This window comes from Apostichopus japonicus, chromosome 2 (assembly GCF_037975245.1).
Source record: "Apostichopus japonicus isolate 1M-3 chromosome 2, ASM3797524v1, whole genome shotgun sequence".
Classification (NCBI taxonomy): domain Eukaryota; kingdom Metazoa; phylum Echinodermata; class Holothuroidea; order Aspidochirotida; family Stichopodidae; genus Apostichopus; species Apostichopus japonicus.
Window position 1 is genome coordinate 10,967,485 of NC_092562.1, and position 23,090 is coordinate 10,990,574.

The 23,090-nt window shown below is 37.5% G+C and overlaps 1 protein-coding gene across 2 annotated transcripts; it reads right to left on the minus strand.

Moving 5' to 3' along the window:
* Positions 1-847: 847 nt before the first annotated feature.
* Positions 848-15,717, minus strand: LOC139977823 (dnaJ homolog subfamily B member 4-like). Of its 2 annotated transcripts, none has more exons than XM_071987485.1 (3): positions 15,529-15,717; positions 14,411-15,240; positions 848-6,506 (listed from the first exon to the last, which is right to left on the minus strand). In XM_071987485.1, exons 2-3 carry the CDS (start codon positions 15,206-15,208, stop codon positions 6,276-6,278), a joined length of 1,029 nt encoding a protein of 342 aa, XP_071843586.1. In that variant the 5' UTR covers positions 15,209-15,240; positions 15,529-15,717; the 3' UTR covers positions 848-6,275. The 2 variants fall into 2 exon arrangements, with proteins under 2 accessions (XP_071843586.1, XP_071843596.1); XM_071987495.1 differs by having other exon boundaries at positions 15,448-15,717.
* Positions 15,718-23,090: the final 7,373 nt, after the last annotated feature.

Here is a 23,090-nt window from a genome sequence, read left to right on the forward strand (position 1 = left end):
TGTGGCCATCTACCACAATTATCGAGGGACGTTTGGTAGGTCAAAGTACGCTACGCGCCACCATGGTTGGTGCGTAGCGTTAATGGAGATAAATTTTGAAAAAATGCCTCCCCAGATTGCAGGAAATGGCACTTCCCAAGCTTGAAAACAAGACCCCTGCCATGCCAGAGTAGTCATATTTAGCCTACTTGCTTGTTTCATTTTGGTTCTTTATGTTTTGCCTTTTTTTTCTTAGTCCTACTTTCTTTCTTTGTTTTTGCGCCGTGAATATTGGTCCGGCGTTCGCCGGACCTGCCGTACCCACTGACGCTCCTGGGTCATACACGAGTACAACCGGTTATATACGAGTCTCCGTGTTTCAAAAACAAAATTTGATTTCTAATTGCTTTTCTTTACTGAAATCAGAAATGTTACTTTTCATATCACGTTTCAGTTAGAATTTGTCCAAATTTCAGTTCACCCTATTTTCTCCAACCTACCGAATTTTGTGGGATGGCAAATTGTAAATTTCAGTATCATATGTGCATGTGAAAGACTAGTTGGGTCTGCTTAAATCTTTGTCAATCTGTGTTTGTTTTTGTTCACATCTGCAGTTTGTTTGTCTGAATAATTAAGATGATGATATGCACCAAAATATGCAACAGCTGATTAATTGGAGTAGCTTGATGGGGTATACGGGGAGGGTTAGCATTCAAGAGGAATGAGGGGGGGGGGGAGGGGGGAGTGTGTCGCGCTTTCCCCCTTTCCTTACCCTTACCTACATAGTGTCCGTTCAGTATAACTCTTATCTCTTAGGCACAACTAAACACGTAGAGAAAGAAAACTCAAAATAAAATAATGAAGGATGTGAAGTTGAACAAAAATATATTGAAAGCTTCATACTGCTTCACATATTTTTTTTTTTTTATTGTAAAAGGGTTACAATTCCATATCCATGCAAAAAGCGTTTTGGGGGCATGCAGTTTGCAAAAAAAATGGTTAATGAGCATCCATAATATTTCCCATATATTTTATTAGTAGAACTCTGCTGAATTGAATGCCAAATTTACAGATATCATAAGCTTGTATGTACTAATCTTATATACTTCTACTTTGTTTGATATTAAATGCTATATCTCTGAATCCATATATTTTTCTCATCTTTATGCTACATCAAATCCAACCAAAATAAATAAATCAAAAACTCCCAAAAAGTTTCCAATTTTTTTTTTAAAATTCCTTTCAAGAATATTGACTTCTTCTAGTTTCTTTTCAACAAGTTATTTTGTTCCCCAGCATACTTTTGAGAAATGCAAACGTGTTTCATACATTCACAGCCAAGATTAAAAATGCCTTCACAGAACAGGACCAACACATTACAATAGAAAGTGTTTGACCTTCCTTAACAATTTGACTAGGCTGAGCAACATTAATACCAGTTCATGTAGCTGCAGTTATAGCTTCAAAAATGCTAGGACTCCCTCCCTCCCTCCCCCACCCTTAAACTTCTTGATGATCCAAGTTTGGCTAGGGTATAACCAAATGCTAAATATAAATGAATGCCCACTGGTTGAATTTCAAAACAAAAGAAAAATGATACAATGCTTGTATTTCAAAGCACACATTCAGTCACATCTTAAATTTCATAACCATATTCTAGTCAAAACAGTCCAAAACAAAAAAACGTTTATACCTCCATGAACACAAACTTTTAAAATCATGAATAAAAAAAAACAGCCAAAATTCATTTCCAAAACTAACTTCTTTCACAGTTGAATCATCTTGGAATGAAATTCATAGTGAAACCAATGGCAAAAAATGCCAAATTATTTTGGAAATTTGAAGGAAAAATCAACAAAAGAAGGTATTACAGGTTAATGATATGCACCAAAACCAAATTGCAGCACCAGTATTGTCATGGTTCAGTTCAAAGCCCATCTGATACAGTACTTTATTGTTTAACAGGTACTGGACACAAATTGCCAATTTTCTCAAGGTGAAACAACTCATTAATATGCATAAACACAACCACCAAAATAGGTGAAACATTGATCATGACCTCCATTAAATGACATAAGGATTCTTGCAACTCATTATACAATTGAATGTGTTTGTAGCAAATCTTGTCGTAAGGACCAGGAATTCTATTATTCCTTGACAGGTTGTACTGCTTTCCAACACAATGGAGACAAGTTTTATAATACAAGCACCACCATCCCTCCCTCCCAACCGCCCCCCCACCTCCCTTGTCAACAGTTCCCTGGAGGTTGAAACTCAGACAGCACCATAAAAGTTTGCCACATTGGTACAGTTAACAATTCATCCCCTTCAAATCAGTCTCATCACCAAGGAAAAGTTCACTCTTTGAGAGTTCAAAATGAAAATTCACATTTTATGCAGATCTAATCCAAGATGTTGTGCCTTATCGAAGGAAACATCATTTATTACAGTTACATAACACAGAGCATCTATTGATCCTTTTCTACCCAACAGATGAAACAGTATTTGTAACATGTACAGTAGATTTTATTACATAATACAAAGCAACCATTGATCCTTTTCTACCTAACAGATGAAACAGTATTTGTAACATGTACAGTAGATATTATTACATAACACAGAGCAACTATCGATCCATTTCTACCCAACAGATGAAACAGTATTTGTAACATGTACAGTAGTTATTATTACATAACACAGAGCAACCATCGATCCTTATCTACCCAACAGATGAAACAGTATTTGTAACATGTACAGTAGTTATTATTACATAACACAGAGCAACCATCGATCCTTATCTACCCAACAGATGAAACAGTATTTATAACATGTACAGTAGATTTTATTACATAATACAAAGCAACCATTGATCCTTTTCTACCCAACAGATGAAACAGTATTTGTAACATGTACAGTAGATTTTATTACATAACACATGGTATCCATTGATCTATTTTGTGCCTTACAGAGGAAACATCATTTATTACACAATACTAGTATTACACAAATACAGTATTACACAATATCGAACACAACTTGATCCTCTAACAACCTCGCAGAGATAACATACATTTTGAGGTCACCTTTGCCTTCAGAGACGTCCTTCACTATGAATATGTCTCACAGGTTTGTGTGGAACTCTTGGACCCTGATCTATAGAAGTCAAAGTTGCATTAAAAACTAAAGACTTGACTTGGACACACATGTTGACCTATATCTGGTGTAGATGGGGCTAAGGGGTCTATGTAACCTTGTATCCATACAGGTGCATCATATTGTGAGGTAGTCTATTCCTATGATACTCTAACGTGTTGACATGTATGATAAGTAGCTTCATTTGTGATATCACAGATAATAACACCATGTACTCAGACACAAACACACCCTAAAATAGGAGGCAGTCCTTCATGTGTTGACATGTTCCCAAGGAAGCTTCATTTGAGATATCACAGATAATAACACAATGTATTCATAGAGACAACAACACTCGAAAATAGGAGGCCTTAGTTCATACAAACAAGTTACAAAGATGGGAATTAGACAAATATGTCTCTTTAAGTATCCTGTTTTTGTTTTTGTTTTTTTTGGCTATTTATTAGACTTTCTCATAGAAATTTGGCAATTTTAGCAACTACTCCTGTAAAGAAATCTATCAAAGCATTAGACTAAAATATCTGTTGCACTTTTATCCCCAACAAGAAACTTCATTGCCACATAAAAACATATTCATTTTAATAGAAAATCTTAATCAAATAGGAAGGAAGACAAAAAAAAAAAACGATTCTGATTTCAAATATCCATTCCAGTAATAATGAGTAAGTAATAATCAATTTAGTAACAATTTAGTAACATTAGTCTTTGAAAATTCCTCAAAGTAATATTAAAATTGTTCAAAGTATTTTCAAATTTTATCAGTCACCTATTAAATATACAAGAAACTTGCCGTTTAAATCAATATAATATCCTCAACACTACAATAGAGGTTTATTTTGAAATAAAAGTATTAGCTCATACTAGTATATATGTAGTGAGATATCCTCTCACACACTCTCTATACCCACATACTCTCGACAACTTCTCTGTTCACCTTTTCCGTTCCTATTATATGCAATATAATATACAGGAGTCGGGTTGAGTAAACTAACTGAAAGATTTATGCTCGGTTTTTACATAATGCCGAGAGTCTTACGTAGTCATCTATTCATCCAAGGTGCGTAGTTATAGTACAGCTGTTTTTCAGCTATTGCTATTCACTGAAAAATACCAAAGTTAAGCACCAATCATAAATCAGTACTTTAGCCAAGAATGTGTTAGAGACTTCGAAGTCGTATTTCCCATATGCACAGTGGATATCAACGGTTATAAGAGCACTCTGTTACAACGTACCTTACTGTGTGCCACCCTTGTGCTCATGCCAGGTGCCAGTTCTGAATGACGCACAAACAGCATATTTAACATTTACCACACGGCACTGTTTTCTGATGATTTAATGAAACAAGTTTGACGATTACCAAACTATGGGTGAATACTCCAAGGAGAGGGAGGGGACACCCCAATCCCTTAGACCCCTCCCAGGACGTGGATCACCTCAAAATTGGGGACTCTGGTCAGGATATAGCGACTCATTTAAAAAATTTAACCAACATATTTACACAAAGTTTATACATGTTTTTATTAAAGGACATACATGAATAAATAATATGAAATTGGCAATAATATTTTCCCCCAACCAAAATGAAAATACCTCCCTTTTCAAATAATGAATGATAACGACAAAGTAATATAATAACCAATTTTTTCGATTCCAGGTTGATGTGGTCTTGAAAAGTCAGATCCCGAGAGGTCAAAGTAAACCATAGTAAACCTTTGACCAGATATATATTACCAAGTTATCCTAGAAGTGATCTGCACACGTTACTGAGATGCACTTCAAATTTTGAGTCATTCCAACAAGTTTTCAAACAAACTAACAATTCCTGAAAACCTTTATGAGAAAGTTCTTATCTGGAGAATTTACCGCTTCAGATAATTACTCAAGAGTAAGAATGAAGACAAATAGAGAGAATTAGACCAACAAATTGTCTGAGTGAGGAAAAATTGCTCTGAGGAGTGACTGTAAACATTGCTTGCTATAAATTAGAATATTGGTGACCATTACTAGCCTTACCAGCAGTTTTGAATGGAGAAATTACTGATCGGAGACCTTTAAAATTACCATGACAACAAAACTACTATAGCCTGCTTTAATTGATACAATCCTAAATGGCACCACAAGAAAGGCAATCTCAATATTCTTTCTGAAAATGAGATTTAGAGTTTATTTGGTCTGTCACCTTAACTAGTCGCTTCTCCTCAGACATTTCTATTAAGTTATTCAGGTTTTCTTCTAGATTTTCTAGAAAATTGATACTTCCCCCCCCCCCCCCCCGGCAAAGAATCTCATACTTATTTAACCAAGTGCAATTTAGACAAGGCAGGCAAAGAATTTCTAGAAATTTCTTAGTAACCAAATCAAACTTAGACAAACCAGTTGAATGAGATGGAGATAAATATTGCCAGTAACTATGGCAACAATTATCAAAGACCTTTATACACAATGAGCACTTGAAATACTGTAAAGCATTTATTATCAAATAGAGAACAATTTGTGAAATCAAAAGCAATCTTAACAAAGGTCATCTTGAGACATTCACAGTACGCATGCATTATTAAATCATGAATAATCAATTTGTAGTATCATGAACAATTACCTGGCATTATGAATAATCATGCCCAGTATACATTTATCCTGAATAATCATGTAGCGTTATGAATAATCATGCCCAGTATACATTCATGAATAATCATTAAGCGTTATGAATAATCATGCACAGTATTCTGTACATGCATGCATTGTTTTCCATTCAATCTTGATTAATCATGTTGTTTTATCATGAATATTTATCATGAATAATTTATGTTGTTTCATCATGAAGTTATGCTGCATTTACAAGAAAAAGTCAGTCCGTAATGGTTCGGACAACACCGATGCACAGCTGGAAAGGCCTTAGTCCTTTCAGGAAGCAGTGTGAAGCTACTGTATTATGGCGGTTTAGGTGGACCTCTCGAACTGCCTTACCAGGGGACATGCCTGGTACTGGGAACTTGATGTAGGATCCACAGAGAACTGGCATACGTCATTAACGAGGACACAAGCCCACACATCTCGCTGATGATTCTTTCAATCCATTTAATCTTTTGTTTTTATACTTGATGATGACGACCCATCATCACAAACATTATCTCAAATTATCTCTTTATCTCGGTAGAGTGTCACCGATGACTTCCTTTTGACTTTTGGAGAGATGTTCGGGGAAGTTAATGTCAAAACTGATGAGCAAATCTCCTCTCTGCGAAGTTTTCTTCGGATGCGGTAGACCTTCCTTTGGTATTCTCTTCTTGCTGTTTGGTTTGATGACATCGTTAGACGGTACCGCGATTGTTCTTCCGTCGATGGTGGGGACGTGAAGGACTGTACCGCAAAGGGCCTGCGTGGCAAGAAAAAGAAGGGAAATAGAAAGATCAGTATTTAAAGCAGAAAACAAAGCAATTCACACTCTCATCATTTATAGAGAAGGAGGGGCTTTGATGGTAAGTAAACAGTCGTAGAGGGTGTACAATGCCAAAAATGGTTACCTTTTTTCCCAGGTACGCATGGTAGAGTGATAGTGCTTGGGTTGTGGGGAGACAGATGAGTGTGGAGCAAAGTAAGTTTTTATATAATAAATTTGCCTGGCCAGAGGCAACTACTGTACACGAATGCACAGTAACAGCACAATCATGCACAGTAACAGTGTAAACACAGTTACTGTGCAAACATGCATAGTACATGTACAGTACCAGTGCAAACACAGTAATTGTGCAATCATGCACAGTAACAGTGCATGCACAGTAACAGTGAAACTCTACCTTCAAGCTATTGTTACAGTGTAATTTGTACTATAATGAGAAATATTCATACAGTACTTAGCCTAGTATACTGTGACATGAGTGGACTGGTAACTACTTAAGGCTAATCAACACAAAATTCAAGACAGCTAATCGTTACATATATAAGTGTACAGTAAGTGCCTGTACATTACAGTGTAATATATATTGGGTTTATTAGTGCTTCAGAGATAATTCAGAAACATGATGAGTTGAATGGACTGCTGTCAACGTCTTCACATTCTTGACATTACAAACTGCTAGTCCTTGTCGTCAGTGATGTCACCAGAGTGTTCCAGTGGTGGCCCGTCCAAAAAACAACAACAGTCGTCTACCAGGCCCTTGGGTTTGTATCTAGCAACTAGCATAGTTGCAATATTTGTTACAGTGTGGAATGACACTTGCTCACTCTGTGACAGGTATAGGCTCCCTACATGTATGTAAATCAAACACACATTCAATGCATGCTAACCTTGACTAGACACTTGCCAAGTAGAATACCAACATAGTGTGCACAAAACTTAATTCTAATTACATCTTTCTTAGACTTGTATAGAAATTTATTCATTTTGCTTATGGTCATTTTCACAATCAGTGGTGTAACTTTTGTACACTCAGGGCCAAAATTTCAAACACCATATATATTGAAATTTTTACTAACATCACATGTTAAAGGGTTCAAATTTTTGTAACTTCAACTTTTCGGAGCTTAAACATGTAGTATTTTGCAATGCTATACTGGATAAATGATTTCCTGGCAATCCCGTCCAATTTCGCATCATCTCCAGATAATAGCTTTGTCCATATTTAACTAAAACTCCCAGATTGTTTGTTATTGTCTTTAACACTGACTTGTAACAACCCAGGTTCCATCCATGGGTTATATAGATAGATACAAACAATGTACTGACCTGACAGAAGTGTTCAAGTAATCAATTTCTTTAAAACCAAAACTTAATCTCCATATTACTACTGTGACAATACAAAATTTAATTCAAAATCTTTTGTACGACATAAATACTATAACTGTATTTCGTCCAGCAGAATGCCTACAGTACAAATGTAGTATGCTAGTAGCTAGGCAACTCACTTTAATACAGAGGTCAATATGCTCCACTACACAGTAAACTGTTGAAATTTTAAATCTAGATAAGACAGTTCTATAAAAGCAACGTACAAGTATTAATCGATCATTTTGCTGATTCACCAACACAGAATTTTTGTGTGGGTGCAGACAATTTAAGGAATCAACACTGTACTGCTGCAAAATCTATTGAAGTGTGATATGAACTATAGTTGGAACTACTGTACTTTATTACTTTTTCTCTCCTGTGCAATAGCCTGTTAAATCATTATCCTTTCCAGTCAGAGATTTAATTACTTTGTAAAGTACAGTTAACTTTAATATCCATGAGCATCATGTGTACGTGATAATATTCTGGTGGTATGAATACCGCAATTAACTGTGCATACAGTACATGTCACATACTGTATGTTAACTCAACACACAGGCATTCAGCCTGATGCCGAAATTTATACACGAGTCACAATTCAACAAAGTCTGCAGATCGACCGAGCAATTTTTGTTCTTATTCCTGAAATAAAACATGTTTACAAACTATAAATTTAAAGAGAGCTTTGAAACACAGTCATTCTTCAAATTTGTCAGAGTCAAAGTGTTGACATTTATCTGTATGGTATAGGTTTCAACTTTGAACCTCAAAATTCCAATCTACACTATAAAATCGAAAGCACAGCTACAGTGCTTCTGTGCAGGAAATCATTTTACCAGTATCGCATAGCAAAATACTATGCAAAATGAGCAGATGACTACGCAAAGGTACAGCATTCATCCCATGTACCACTTACAGTACACACTTAGTAATTTACATAGATGAGAAACGACTTTGACAAAGTCTTACATAATTAAAACAGAGCTCTATACAAAATGTAAACCCTAAAATTATTCCCTGTTAAATGAATATATTAAGCATCTTTTTCATGCTCAAGCTAAAGTAGACACATCAATGCTAGTCAATGCAATTCTAGTCACTATCCCGAATCTGCTATCATGTACACATTCAAGACGATAATTGCCCGATTTACAGTTTTAAGCAAAATTAAAGCGAAACTAGGGGATTCTTCTTCCAGTAGCCAGCTGGATTCTCCTTTTATACACCCAAGGGAACAAAGGGAATTTCTATGGTAACTATGGAGGCTATAACTCAGATGCGAGCCGTCACTTTAAAAGTGATCGTATTTGATACGCAGTGCTGAGACTGAATGAAGGCTGGCTGAGCTACGTCATTATTCCACAGACGTTGGCTCCCCTGTCATTACCGGTGGACTTTTGCAGAGAGTCGAGACCCACCGTGACCCTGGCATTTCAGACGCATTGCAACTTAGGGAAAGACGATATATATGTACACACAGACCGAATCCAAGAAGGAGACACGACGTCGTGTTCCCCTTAGCGAGGGGAATGTCCAAATACGAAGACTGATCCAGGCCGGTTGGAATTCCAGCAATCTCTAAATACACCGCTTACAACTGTGTGGTGTCAAGCCGAGAAATTCCAGCTTACATACTCAGGGGGAAATATGTGGCTTGCCCGTTTTTGATTTGAAGCTGACTCAGAATATGATAATACCAGGCTATTCTTTACCCGTACGTACGATAGATTCTTAAAGCGATAAAAACCGTCCGATTTTACGAGACAGCCTTACGAGTGAAAAATTGGCTATAGGGAAGCGGCTTTAAAGGTGAAAGCTCTCAATAGTGGCTTTTGTTTTGTAGTATATACTACTGTACCGTAGATAATTGTACGATAATCGCCAGGTCTACAGTAATAATATAATGATAGTGTTAATTCTGAGACATCACAGTGAGCTGTGAACAGTGGAAGTTGCTGAACATACACTATTATGTAAATGATCCCATGTATGAAGGATCTGGCTTATGGGGAAGAGGGACTGTTGTATGTACAATCTTGATAATTCTCATGGTAGGCATGTATGGCAGATGAAGGGGCCTCTTGTAACCTAAGTACCGTTATCAACAGGTTTGCCATGTATTCATTTCAAGTTTGGATACCGGCTGGAGATCAGGCTCGAAATGAAATCTAGAGGCCAAGTTAAAGGTAGGCGAAAATACATTGTAGTTCTGAGCTCAGCAGAAATCTCTTGAATTATATATATAGATAATTGTAATGAGACTTGGTATTAATTATTATTGAGCAGGGATTTCAATTCAAATGTGATCAAAAATAAGATGTGATGAGAACCAACTGCAATGAAGGTCAAACGAGACCCTCAACTTCCCACCCACTAAATGCCCCTCTCCTTCCCCCTCCCCCCATAAAAAAACCTATTAAAATTACTCCTGGACAACTCACCCCCACAAATATTGAAAATAAACATTCATTCAAACCCACTGTCTTGATAAAGTAGCCTTCACCCTGTGACGCTCAGTGTAGAAAGGTGAATCGCACTTAGAATTGAAATCTTTCCACCTGTACAGTACCGTAAATTATGTGTTCTCATTGACCCTGGATACTGTACATGGTATTGGTTTCAATTTGTTGTGAGTTTTTTTTCCTTCCATCTAACTGTACATTGTTAGACTCCGACTGAGGCATGCAGTTTCACAAATTCATCTATGACTGGCTATAATTCATTCCTTTTTAAAATTTTGAGTTTGATTTCAATTACATAAATAAAACAAAGTTTGCTATAAAGTAGATCGGAATAGGTGCACCCCAAAACTTACTGCTTCGGTTGTTTATGACTGATCATGATACTGTATTTTTCCTGTCTCCATTCTATGCCTCTAATGTACACCAGCTTCAACTCTAGATACAGTGGAACCGTCCTTTACTGACCCTGTGGCATTCCGTCCAGGGGGACCTCTCCCAAACAGGTACCAGAAAAGTCCAGGAATTGTGTGCGAGGTTGCCCAACACACTGTAATGACTCATTAATGAGTAAAACTACTCAAACACTGGTGCTTTGGCCCCAGATACAGTGGAAGCCTCATCAACTGACCATGTGGCAGTCTGACCAATTAATACTGTAATACCACCGTTTGAGCCAACCGTGTTGGTTAACCCCGCACTTATTCTCAGACGCAACCGGTACCGTCAGGGGTGTGTTCCCCGGGGCAGGGTGCCATGGGGACAGTGCTCAAGTCTTCCGATGTATGAAGAGCTGTAGCTGGTGTCTAGGCCAACATGTCGAATGAAGAGAGAGCTCTAAGAGAGAAAGTGAAGTGAATGACACGGTGCTCGATCTAACCCAGACGTGGTCTTAATTTGTCTGTTCCTGATTGGGGAGTTCTGTTAATTGATTGTTCAATTCAATGCATACATGTAATACACACGTGTCCCACTCCCACATGTATATTAAATGTATCCCGTACAGCTGTCTGTTTTCTGTGGGGAACCCCGGACGTGTTTGCCTACAGTAATTTGATTGATCTTGGTAACATTTAAAGACAGTGCTTCCATGTACAGTATGTATGTTTTTTTATACAAACAGATCGTGGCAAGTTTAATGTAGAATAGAGCATTAAATTTCCATGCTGGGGATTTATACACAAATGCACAAGGTTTAGTCTTGCACACACACTGTAGGCCTACTGACATATACATAACCTTTTCAATATACAGTAAATTTGTTTTTAACTTTAGTGGGGACATGGCACACTTGCCATCATGAAGTATTAATATAAGAGGGGGAAAATGTGCCAACCATAAATAATGAAACCGAGTTCTTGAACAATTCTATAGTACTGTATGTAAGAAAATAACATTTACTGGGCATACCCTTTGCAGTATAAATATAAATAACAATGGAAAGTTGGCAAAGAGAATTGTATGTATGTACAGTGTACAGTATTGGGCCTGAACTCAAACATCTCTGCCAATAATTTTCCCAGTCAGGAAATGACACTAACTACTGTATGTAGTCATAGCTATTAATGTGCAGCATATATCACAATGGTACAAGAGATAGTACTGTACTGTTTCCAAACAGATATGGTTGTTTCAAGTTGTGCAGTGTATAATATATCTAATACTTATTTTTTCTAGTTGTTCAGTGTATAATATATCTAACACTTATTTTTGGATTGTCTATCCTGCCTTTACAGACCAACTGTTGACTCACAGAACTGTAGAGAAAGGAATCTGGCAATCTTCAATGGGAATGACCTATACATGTATGATATATACAGTACTAACACTATGCTGACTAACAGTGACTGTACTATAGTTCGCATGATCAGTTAGTCTTCCTATCTACATCCACTTAGTAAGTAAATGGCTTGCAGTACTGCAAATTAATTTGGCTGACCACAAAACGCATCAGTGGTTCTTCTGAATGGTTGAATATTTCAAACACAAGTCAACAGCCCAAATTACACAGAATTGTGCATTTGTACAGTATATACACTGTTATATACTACAGTAGTTTACAGTGTGACATCATACACCACTAACACCGGCTTCCGGGTTTTGTTACAAGCTTCCCAACCATTACACATGACACATCCAGCAAGTATTCAAGCCTGTTAAGATTTAGGCCATCTAGAAATGAAAGCTCAGTTCAAAGAAGTCGGAATTTTATGAATTGCCCCGGACACGGAAACTTGAGAGCAACCTGCCAACTTTCGGTCACAAACCAGAGGTGATACGCAGTATCAATTAATATCGGAATACTGCGTGAAGTCTCTATAGGGCTCGAATAAATGAATAACTTAACCAGTCCCTGCTTGCTGACACGGAAACTATCGACAAACCAGTAGAGTACATGCCAACAAGACTGAAGACTCTTTGATCAAAAATTTGCCAAGATCATCTACCAGACATTCATATTTAACCGGTATACCCACATAACTAGCCAACAGTTTATGCCGCCCGGTTTAACCACATAACTAGCCAGCAGTTCATGCCGTCAGGCATAACCAAATAATTAACCAATCAGTGATGCTGGCATAACCATATAACTAGCCAACAGTTCACATAACCGGCGTACTGTAACCACATAACTAGCCAACAGTCTTCTTTGCATCCCTCTAATCGAATATATGGGGTAAAGTTGCTACATCATTAGATATACATGTATGTTAACTTAAAAGGTCTTCCAAAGACAATGGTGGATTTTTTTGCAAGGAAGAAAATTTGTACTTAAAGAGATCTAAACAGCAGTGCAACACACACTTTTAAGGTTACTGCATACAGTATATACTGTTTAATTTGATTCAAGTGCTGCAGTAACTACAGTACTACAGGTACTGTACTTTAGGCTAGATTTTATTAACAGTCTAGGAATTTCAATATTCTAGCATAATTTTTGTATGCAATATTGCATGAAAAAAAAAATCAACTTCCCCACTGGCATATTCTCTGTGCATTAATTATAGAAGGCAACATAAACAAGTCTTTACTGGCACAAACAATGCCAACGTTTTTTCTTCTCCTGGCAAATAGTGTAATCCACTTGGCATTTAGCCAATAAATATCCTGAACTTTGAGGTCAGATGTCAGACGGTCTTCATGTGAACATTTTCAACAGTCTGCTTACTACCTGTACAGTACATTGTGAACATTTAATAAATGCTCAACACTACTGGGTCCCACAAATACGATAGAAAATCACAATATTTCATACATAGTCGTCACTCATCCCGCAACTTTTATGAAGCAATTTAAGTCATCTTTCACAAAGTATTTTTGCTCAAATGATAAATAACACTCCAAAATATCTGGAAATAATTTGTGTCTACGTACGTCAGACCTACCACAAACGTAGTCTGCTTTAATTTTAAAGCATTTGTTTGTGCAGACTATAAATCGGAACGAATGTTGATATTTACGAGTGACGAGCTTACCTGTCTCCTTACAACCTTAGCACCTCGTTCTACCGTGCCTATAAAGTCCTGGTAAAATAATAACCCTGTGTGCCCTCTATGACCGGACCCCCCCCCCCCTTCTCATGAGACCACTCCTTTCAAGTTTTGGAATAACTGTTGTCAACAAATGTAAGTCATATTTTTAGTTACACAGTTTAGTCTCTGTTCGATACTGTAGATGTATAATTCAGTACTGTAATGTACAAACAGTACATTATACAGTAGACAATGCAAGAGGAGCTTCTCCCATTTTCTCATTTTGCAAAGCAACTTTCACTTAAGGATGGTTCTAATGAATGAAACAACATTTTGGGGAATGGCTTAATTCAGAACATACAGTACTTTCCCAGAAGTTGACCATTTCTAGGGAGTGTGTTCCAAGTTGCATTTCCAGTAAATATCTTGTCATGGTGAGAGTAATTGCCTAAACTACAATTTCACTATTTGATCACTTCTATAATTTAAGGCATAATCATTAAACTGTAGCATACTGTACATGTGTAGCCTACTGGTTAGTGTTCATATGTTTTACTTAAGAAGCTGGAATCGGACTTACCTCTCTTAACGAGATAGATGCTTTGTATAGTAAATTACTTCCCTCGCGCACAAACAATGGATGTGGTTTGTCTTTCAATGTGAACACAATATCGGCCGGAACGTGGCCTGGGCTCTGGTCACCTTCCTTTGGAAATGTTATTTTCGTGCCCTCTTTCCAACCTTGTTTCACGTTTATCTCTAGCACTTTCTCTTCTTTTCTCGTGGAACGGCCATCTGGATTTAGCACCCTTCTCGATATTTTCATTTTCTTTGTACAACCATGGAAAATGTCCTCCAAGGAAACTTTTAGATCGTGGTGAATTGGTGGATCTATTTTCTTACGCATCACTCTTGAGTTTGAGAAACCATGATGGAAGCCATGCATTTGAGGAAACATGTCTTCATCGTCTACTTCCATGCTCTCGGCTCCAAACATGGTCTGCCTTCCGCCATGCCCCATGTTGAAGAAGGATTCAAATGGATCCGCACCACCGAAGAAACTGGCAAACGTTGTCCGTGGATCACCATGGTAAGTCCATGAAAATGACTCACCGGGTCCTCCTCCTCCTGCCCCAGGTACTCCACCTTTGAGTCCATCCTCTCCATACTGATCATAAATTTCTTTCTTCTTTTTATCGCTCAACACTTCATAAGCCTCCGAGACATCTTTGAACTTTTCTTCTGCTTCTTTCGACTTATTTTTGTCCGGATGGAATTTCAACGCCATCTTTCGATAGGCCTTCTTGATCTCATCTTCCGAGGCATCTCGGCTGATGCCTAAAACACTGTAGAAATCTCTTCCCATCTTAATAGGCATCTGGATTTATTCTGTTGGTAACTTTTCTGATTCTGAAAATTAAATGGGTGTGAAGAGTTTGCAGTCAGTTTAGTGCCGGATGAATGGCAACAAACGCAATGTAGTAAAACGTAAGCTCTAAGAATGAAAATGGCTTATTCCGCGACACACTCGGTGACGAATTTCAATGGATCGAGGTTCACTGAGGAACAAGGTGAGTGAAATGCTAGTACGGTATGATAATGCAGAAACAGCCTTACCACTTGAGTTGCGAACAAGCTGTATAGTCTATGGAGTTTAAAATATCGTAACGTTAGGTCAGGTTTTAATGTAAAGCCTACCTTGTTTCTCGAGAAACAAAGCTTAATTTTCTGGACTGCGAAACGTTGATGCGTTCTTGGTCGCGAACTGTAATGAATCTGCCGGGTGAATAGTTTCCTGACCATTAATATAACACCCCATAGGGTGAATTATAGGAAATTTACGTAAACATATTCTTGGATGACTTCGTCACGTACGTCTAGTACCCACCAGAATGTACATAGAAAGTTCGCGAAATTACTCTGTACTGTGTCAACATAAATAGTAGTGACGACACACCTTTGCATAAAATGGACCAATCACAGGCAAGTACCGCTTTGCGCTATTCAATTTCGAATAGTTCTGTAGTGCGAGCATCTACAATGGTCGGGATTCTATGATATTCAGATCTGGAAAATAATATGTTTGTTAAATATCAATTATTGTTATCAGGAAGTCATTTCTGTAAGAGTCATATACAATAGCTGCAGTTGTCGGTGGTTTCAGTCAGTTTATAAGTAAGTTTCGTTCTCTTGTTCCAGTGAGCGTTCACTTGTGACGGAATATATGTTTTTGTGTTTCCATCATACCACGGACGTTTTCCTATACCAACATTTCCCATCATGAAAATGTTGGATGAAAATTGTTTCGTGTAAAAATGAAATAAGATACAAAGGTACGAGGATATCGACGGAAGTATTCATCACTCGAAGCACAGCTTAAATTCATATTTAAAATTGTCAAATTATAACTTTCGTCGGTTAATATATATAGGTTGACCGAATTATATACGGACGGAACGGTACGTAGTGGTGGTGGTGTGGGAGGGGCAGGGGTGGCTTTTGTTTTGCTCTCAGAATCTACCGAAGACTCTTTTCGCAAAACTTAATTAAAGCTACACGATGATCTATTTGATTACCTGCCCTAATGTTAATCTTGTGTATGGATAGTGTAAATAGGCATAAAAGATGTAGGCATTCACCACACACATCTCCTGAGCTCCTGTATTCCCCACCCTCTTCAAGATGAACAGTTGATATTTCACTGATAACTTCATGCCAAAAAAAAAAAACCAGCGCTGAAATAAAACTACCCAAATTCTAAGGGATAAGATTCCTTATGACATCTTTCAGCTTCAACTCCCCCTCCTCCCCTCCTTCTCCCATGACACCCCCACCGCCCCCCCCCCCACGCTACTCACTTGTAGCAGGTTATTTATGTCAATGAAAGAGGAATGTATGTCATTGAACATGCACAATTGACATTTACAAATATTAATTCTACTTTATAAAGCTATAGTGTACCCTACAATGCATGGTAGGGTTATATTATTCTTTTAACCCGGGGTAGGGGAGTGGGTAAATATAGGGCAAACCTTTCCAGAATTCTAGAAAGTTCACGAGTCCATGCATGGTAATGTGAAACTCTGATTCGTGTATCATACAGAATGAGCGGCGCAAAGTCAGCAACGGTTGCAATCACATAATCTGCCAATCTATGTAGACAGTATGACAATAGAATCTTCCAGACGCTTGATATAATAACTGGAAGTCCAATAGGCCGCTTTGATTCCTATCTGCCACCACCGGCAGTCTGGATTATTGTTTTTTTTTTTCTGGGGGGGGGGGGTCGGCAAATAGAAGTCTCAGTTTTCATTTTCAACATCATTTCATATTCACCTATATCAGACCGAGTCTCTTTATGTATAGATGAACTAGAACTTGAAAATAAATAAAATTGTCTGAACTGAATATCTTGGCTATAACCAATTGTTTACTAATACCTTAGTCAGTCATAAAGTTACAACTATAGTAATATATACTTTTATCCACTTACACAGCCTATAAAGGAGAGTAATTTCGTCGTCCTCCCACCCACCCCCTCCCCTAATAAGGGGTTATTTCTCTGTCTAGGTATATGAGATGATTCACTTTTAATGCCGAGCCACGTCAGTACCAGTCACTTAACCTTCCTCTTCCCAATGTGTATGGCAGGCCCATGACTAGGTTATATATAATGATAGCTGACAATTTGACCTAGATATATAGCATATACAGCTAAGTTGGTGACCAACTTTGGGCTTTTGTGGATAAAAGTAATTCTGCATGTGACCATGCTTGCCCTACACGTGCATGTATATATGTAGGACGGTAACGAGCAGCATGTGTCCATTTCTCATGTGCAGGATATATGAATGTTGGTCACAATTTCCTGGAATTACAATAAGAGACACATTACACCCACGTGGTCATCTATAACCTAGATGTTATATATTTCATCGTCTTAATTAAGCCTATGAACATAAAATATGATTTGACGTTGCTAAGCACAGACTGCGCGTAACCGCATATGTAAAACTAGATCGAGATGCATGCTGGGATGCATGGACACTGCATGGGAAGTTTGCTATATCTTACATGTATCATGAACATACACCGTCACTGCAGGCTCGGGAGACCTCTGGAAGGGGTTCATTTAAAAGTGACTGCTAACAAGAATTCGTCACGAATCGTCATCAACTTCATCAATCTTAAATTCGCTGACCTAAGTGGAGGAGCACGGGACGCATATTTATACCAACCACACGTCAGAGTACACTGGCCTACATAACTTATGATATATAGAAAGGTCAACTTGATTCATCAATTATAACAGTGCCTCACTTTGTCACCGTATTCATTAACAGCTCTGAATTTATGGAGAGGGGATTAACAAGAAATCAGCTCGCTAACAATCTTACGCGTCAATAAGCATGTGTTAGTAATACACCCCACCCCTCTCCCCTTTGTCAATCCCACATACCCCAGTTTTATATGGCTGTACGCCTTCATGGTAGACGCAGTTGTTAGTTCTATGCTGTTTATATATCTATGAGGTAAAATGCATATATATACTTTGATGTGCATGTGTGATAACGTTGTATATGGTTGTTACATAATATTTACATTGATAATACATGACATGCTTCTTTTTAGGGCAAAATCTGTTACGAATTCAGTACTGACGTAAAGGGATGGGGGCTGTGGGGGGGGGGGGGTGGGTTACTAAATTGATCGGCGTAAGTCTGTTTTGTCGTCGGAAACAATATTTCGGTTAGGCCTATCCATACGACTGATCGGTCTGGTGAGTTCACATGTGTGATGTTGAAATTACGTAATATATCACGCTACAGCTTCCAAGTAACAATATCGGATTGACGTCGGACGGTCGACATAGTCATATGGTATAAAGTTATACAAATAGTGAGGAGCTTGGTAGCAGGTTATCTCGTTGAGCAGCCTGTTTCGAGGGAAGGGGAGGGGAAGGGGTGTCCTAGTGGCGATGACAGGAAGCAGAAATAATAGGATAATATTTAACTTGAGACGCAATTGGCCGGTATTAAATTAAGAAGTCCCGTCAAGTACGGATAATTTAAGGTCAACCGCGAAATGGTTTAGCCGAGCCTTTAAATGCATTCTGTAAATTTCGTCCAATATATATTTTGGACCACCAAAGTTATTGGCGGGGACAAGCTGGGTGAGGCGAGATGTTTGACTGGGATCAATTAAACCTTCAGCGGAGACCAAAATAAAAACCTATAAGCTGATACACTCTTCGTCAGAAGTGGAATGCATTCGTAATATATCACAGGAAACTGATGTCATACGTTTCAAATCTGTGTTATGATATAAATATTATTTACTACATTTTATGTTCCCTTTGCGTGAATTATGACTAGATGGAGGTAACTAGATATTTTCACGACTTAATCGTAATTTCAGCCTTCCCTTTCTCTCACCCAACGATCGAGCAAACAAAAACAGTAAAATCCTAGTTATAATATCCTAACTAGGCAACAGCATATCCTAGCTAATAATATCATAACTATAGGCAAGAGTAACATCCTAGCCAAACTCAAAATTCACGTCATATCTTGACCAAACGTTCACCATCACATTAAGCATCGCTTTCTACAGTAGATCACTTTCGCGAAATACAAAGACTGAACTGCATATTCTTGGAAATGATATGACACACACTGGCACTATAAACAAAGTTGATACCCCGTTTTCCTTGACCGTCGTCTTTCCTAGATAAATTAATCTTATGGAAAATAACCAGGGCACGGTACTATATGTCGTCTGCTTGACGTTGATTGGCTGGATGGTGAAAGAGTATTGATCTATTCATTGAGACACAAAGAGAGAGAATGCGATTAATATTCCTCTTACCAGGAAATGAACATCATCAAAAGAAGAAAACAACTAATTATCACTGCAGTGATAATGATAGGGTAAATTCTTAACCAGTATGACTCAATCTTATTTGTTAACTGACTCAACCATTTGGTGATGAGGAAATACCATTGACCGTGTTGTGACCAGGGTAACAAGGGGTCATCGAATAGTAGGTAACAATTAATGCTGGTGAGAACAGCTTAAATTATATTGAAGAGGCGTTACGTCATGCGCAAATGAGTATAAAACACATCATGCACTGCATTCAGAAACACATGCAGGAAAAGGAGTGCAAAACTTGGTGACAAACATTGAGCCAGTGAAGCTGGTTCCATTCTAGAGCAATGGTGACGTCTCCCAAACATTTAAAGTTGTTAAATGAAAGGGAAATGATGGGTCTGTTTTTGCTTAATTTAATAACTAAAAAGGTTCTAATTGGTCGTCAGGTTTAGAATTCACCATCTATAATGGTTATATTTATAATTAAATCAGGTATTATGAACCGTAAAATCAGTCGGCAACTAGTTACGAAGGTTGGATCTCTATTAACGTATAAGTAAACGTTGGATTTTACTGTTTAATTTGTTTGTGTATATATGAGATCTCTGTTAGTATCAACATTGCTATTGCCTGTATAACATTGCAGCTATAATCTATTACGGAGTTCTGTTTCAAGATGAGAAAATTTATTTATTAAAAGTTTGGATTTGTGGATCGTTACAGTTTAGCCGGCAAACATGCCACAGGCAGGTATCATATACATGCTGTAAATCTATATTTCCTTGTAATGATATACACTGATTAGTCTGTTCATTCTATAGAGAATCTGCCGGATATTAATTCAGTAACATTATCATACGGACCGTTGACACATACATAAATTACCGGTACCTCATGCCAAATATCAAGTAACAGATATTTTCCAACCATGCAGCAATTTCTCCCCCCCCCCCTCTCACCCGTCACTGCATAGTGCCTTTCATCATTGACTCATATATAATAACATAAGTGTAATGAAAAGGTTAACTCGTCACGTAATAAGTTCATCGTCTCCTTACACGCAAAATCGAGTTGTCGGTTATGACTTTCACAAATCAGCGCCGTCTGTAATGATGGCGCCAATTTGCCATAATTAAGAGGAATATCGTGAAGGTGTAATCGGAAAGAAAGCAGTCACTAGTAAGAGGAACAGTCTGAGTTATATTCTTCGTCCTGGTCGACTGAACCTCACTTTTTTACGAACGGATTTGGTTTAATAACAGACGGTTCGGTGAAATGTCAAGTTCAATATCATCTGAACTCTTTCTTGAACCATCTTAACCAGATGAACAGTGTACATGTTGGCGTTCCATGGTGCAATGCTTCCACCGGGGAATAAAGGTCGTCAATTGGCCAAACTTTTCCGAATACACAGAAAGCAAAAAACACATATATATTGGGTGCCTGAAGTCTACAGACTGTCATGTTATACATATCCAGTTTTGCCCTTTATAATGAATACGCTTATCATAACATATAGTAGCGTCTCCACCCAATACTCTGATTTGGAAAATAAATAGAGGGCGTAGTTTTCAGTTCAATAAATTTGCGAATGCTTAGCACCATTCAACCTATGAAGCCCTTTTTGTTTGATGACATTTTTATTTTTATTTTCATTTCACTTTAAACGAATGCAGACGTTAGGAAGAATTTTGCTTTTATTTCAACTATTTTGAACTCAAAACAACAAGTTCCAGCAACATTAAGTGTAATATGACGCAATACATTAGTGGGGATAAGGGGGGGGGGTGGATTGGTGCTGATGTGATGTGATTTCGCTATAATCATATAGCCAATGTATATCCATCTTGTAGTTTGATGTCATAACTATAAGCAATCTTTTGTCTCGGGCGACGTTCTGCATGTTATTTTCTAATTCGTATAATAGGCCAACATTAATGTTCCCCTGACACTAACGATGTTCATGTTGTTGTTACACCGTCGATCAAATGGCATCGTAATATGCTGTTGTTGGTTTAAAGTTCTCTTGTTCTTTGTGTACGGTCAGTGTAGTTCTTTTGTCTAGTCACTTTAATTGATCACTGTCTTACTTCCCCTTCTTATTGAATTTGATTAAAACAAGGAAGGAGGTAACCAATTTGTCAAAAAGAATCGATATATATATATATATATATATATATATATATATATATATATATATATATATACATATATACATATATATATCTGTCATACCACTTGCCACACATTCATTTCTTATATATATATATATATATATATATATATATATATATATATATATATATATATATATATATATATATATACTTAATCATTGATGTCAATAGCGCACATAGTCACATGAAATAACAAAGCGGCAAGGCAGATAGAGGGTAAAATTCGGGGTTCTTGTTTTAACAGGGATCGGAACTGTCACTCTGAGTGTCAACTGGCTGATTTATGCAACTTATACAAAGACAGTTTATATTGACCTGTCAAATTTTAGAAGTACTGAGATCCCTTATGGTTTTTTACAGTGTACCCTTCACCCACCGGGTGTGCTTTTCTTTAATGGATTCCCGTCAACATGTGACTTACATATAAGGTATTTATCGGAGAAAAATAGGAGGCTAGAGGAACCAGAATGCAAAATGCATTGAGGTTTCGAAGACTTCAATGCACTAGACTTCTGCTTGTTAGTATAACGAGAACTAGGTGTTACAACAGAAACCTCCAATTTGATACAATAACACTATATGGCATGATAAACACCGGTAAGACTACTCTACGTTTCTATATACACACCTCCATCAAAAACTTGTCTTGTACTCAATGTTATGAATCCACACACCAAGTATTAGAGGTATCCACTACTTCCATCGTTAAATATCATGTTAAAGGTTTTTCAGAGTTTGACCTCTGGTGACCTATAGGAGATTGACCTCACAAGCAATAGGATTCTTCTACTCAATATGGCAAATCCATATACCATGTATGAAAAGTATCCATGATTTCTACCAAAAGAAATCATACCATGTTTTGAAGATTTGCAGGCCTCGACAAATATTTTTAAAGTACTCGCTATTTGGCGACCGTGACTAAAAATCTACTCGCCAAATTCCACTCGCCACTAGGTCTATGATTGTTGTTCAAGTCTCCAAAGTACAGATCTGCAACATCAATACTTTCTATCAACAAAGGTTAGGCAGTTAGGCAGATACATGGTGCTACGTAATTGCGCATTGGAAAGTCATGTTTCTTTGCAGTATGAAATTTAAACTTTTTCCATCAAAAGTAACTAAAAATAACTAGGTTTATTATATATACAGTAGCTATAGGTATGCGCGAGTCCTACGCATATACAGTACCTTACTGCTACTTTGAAC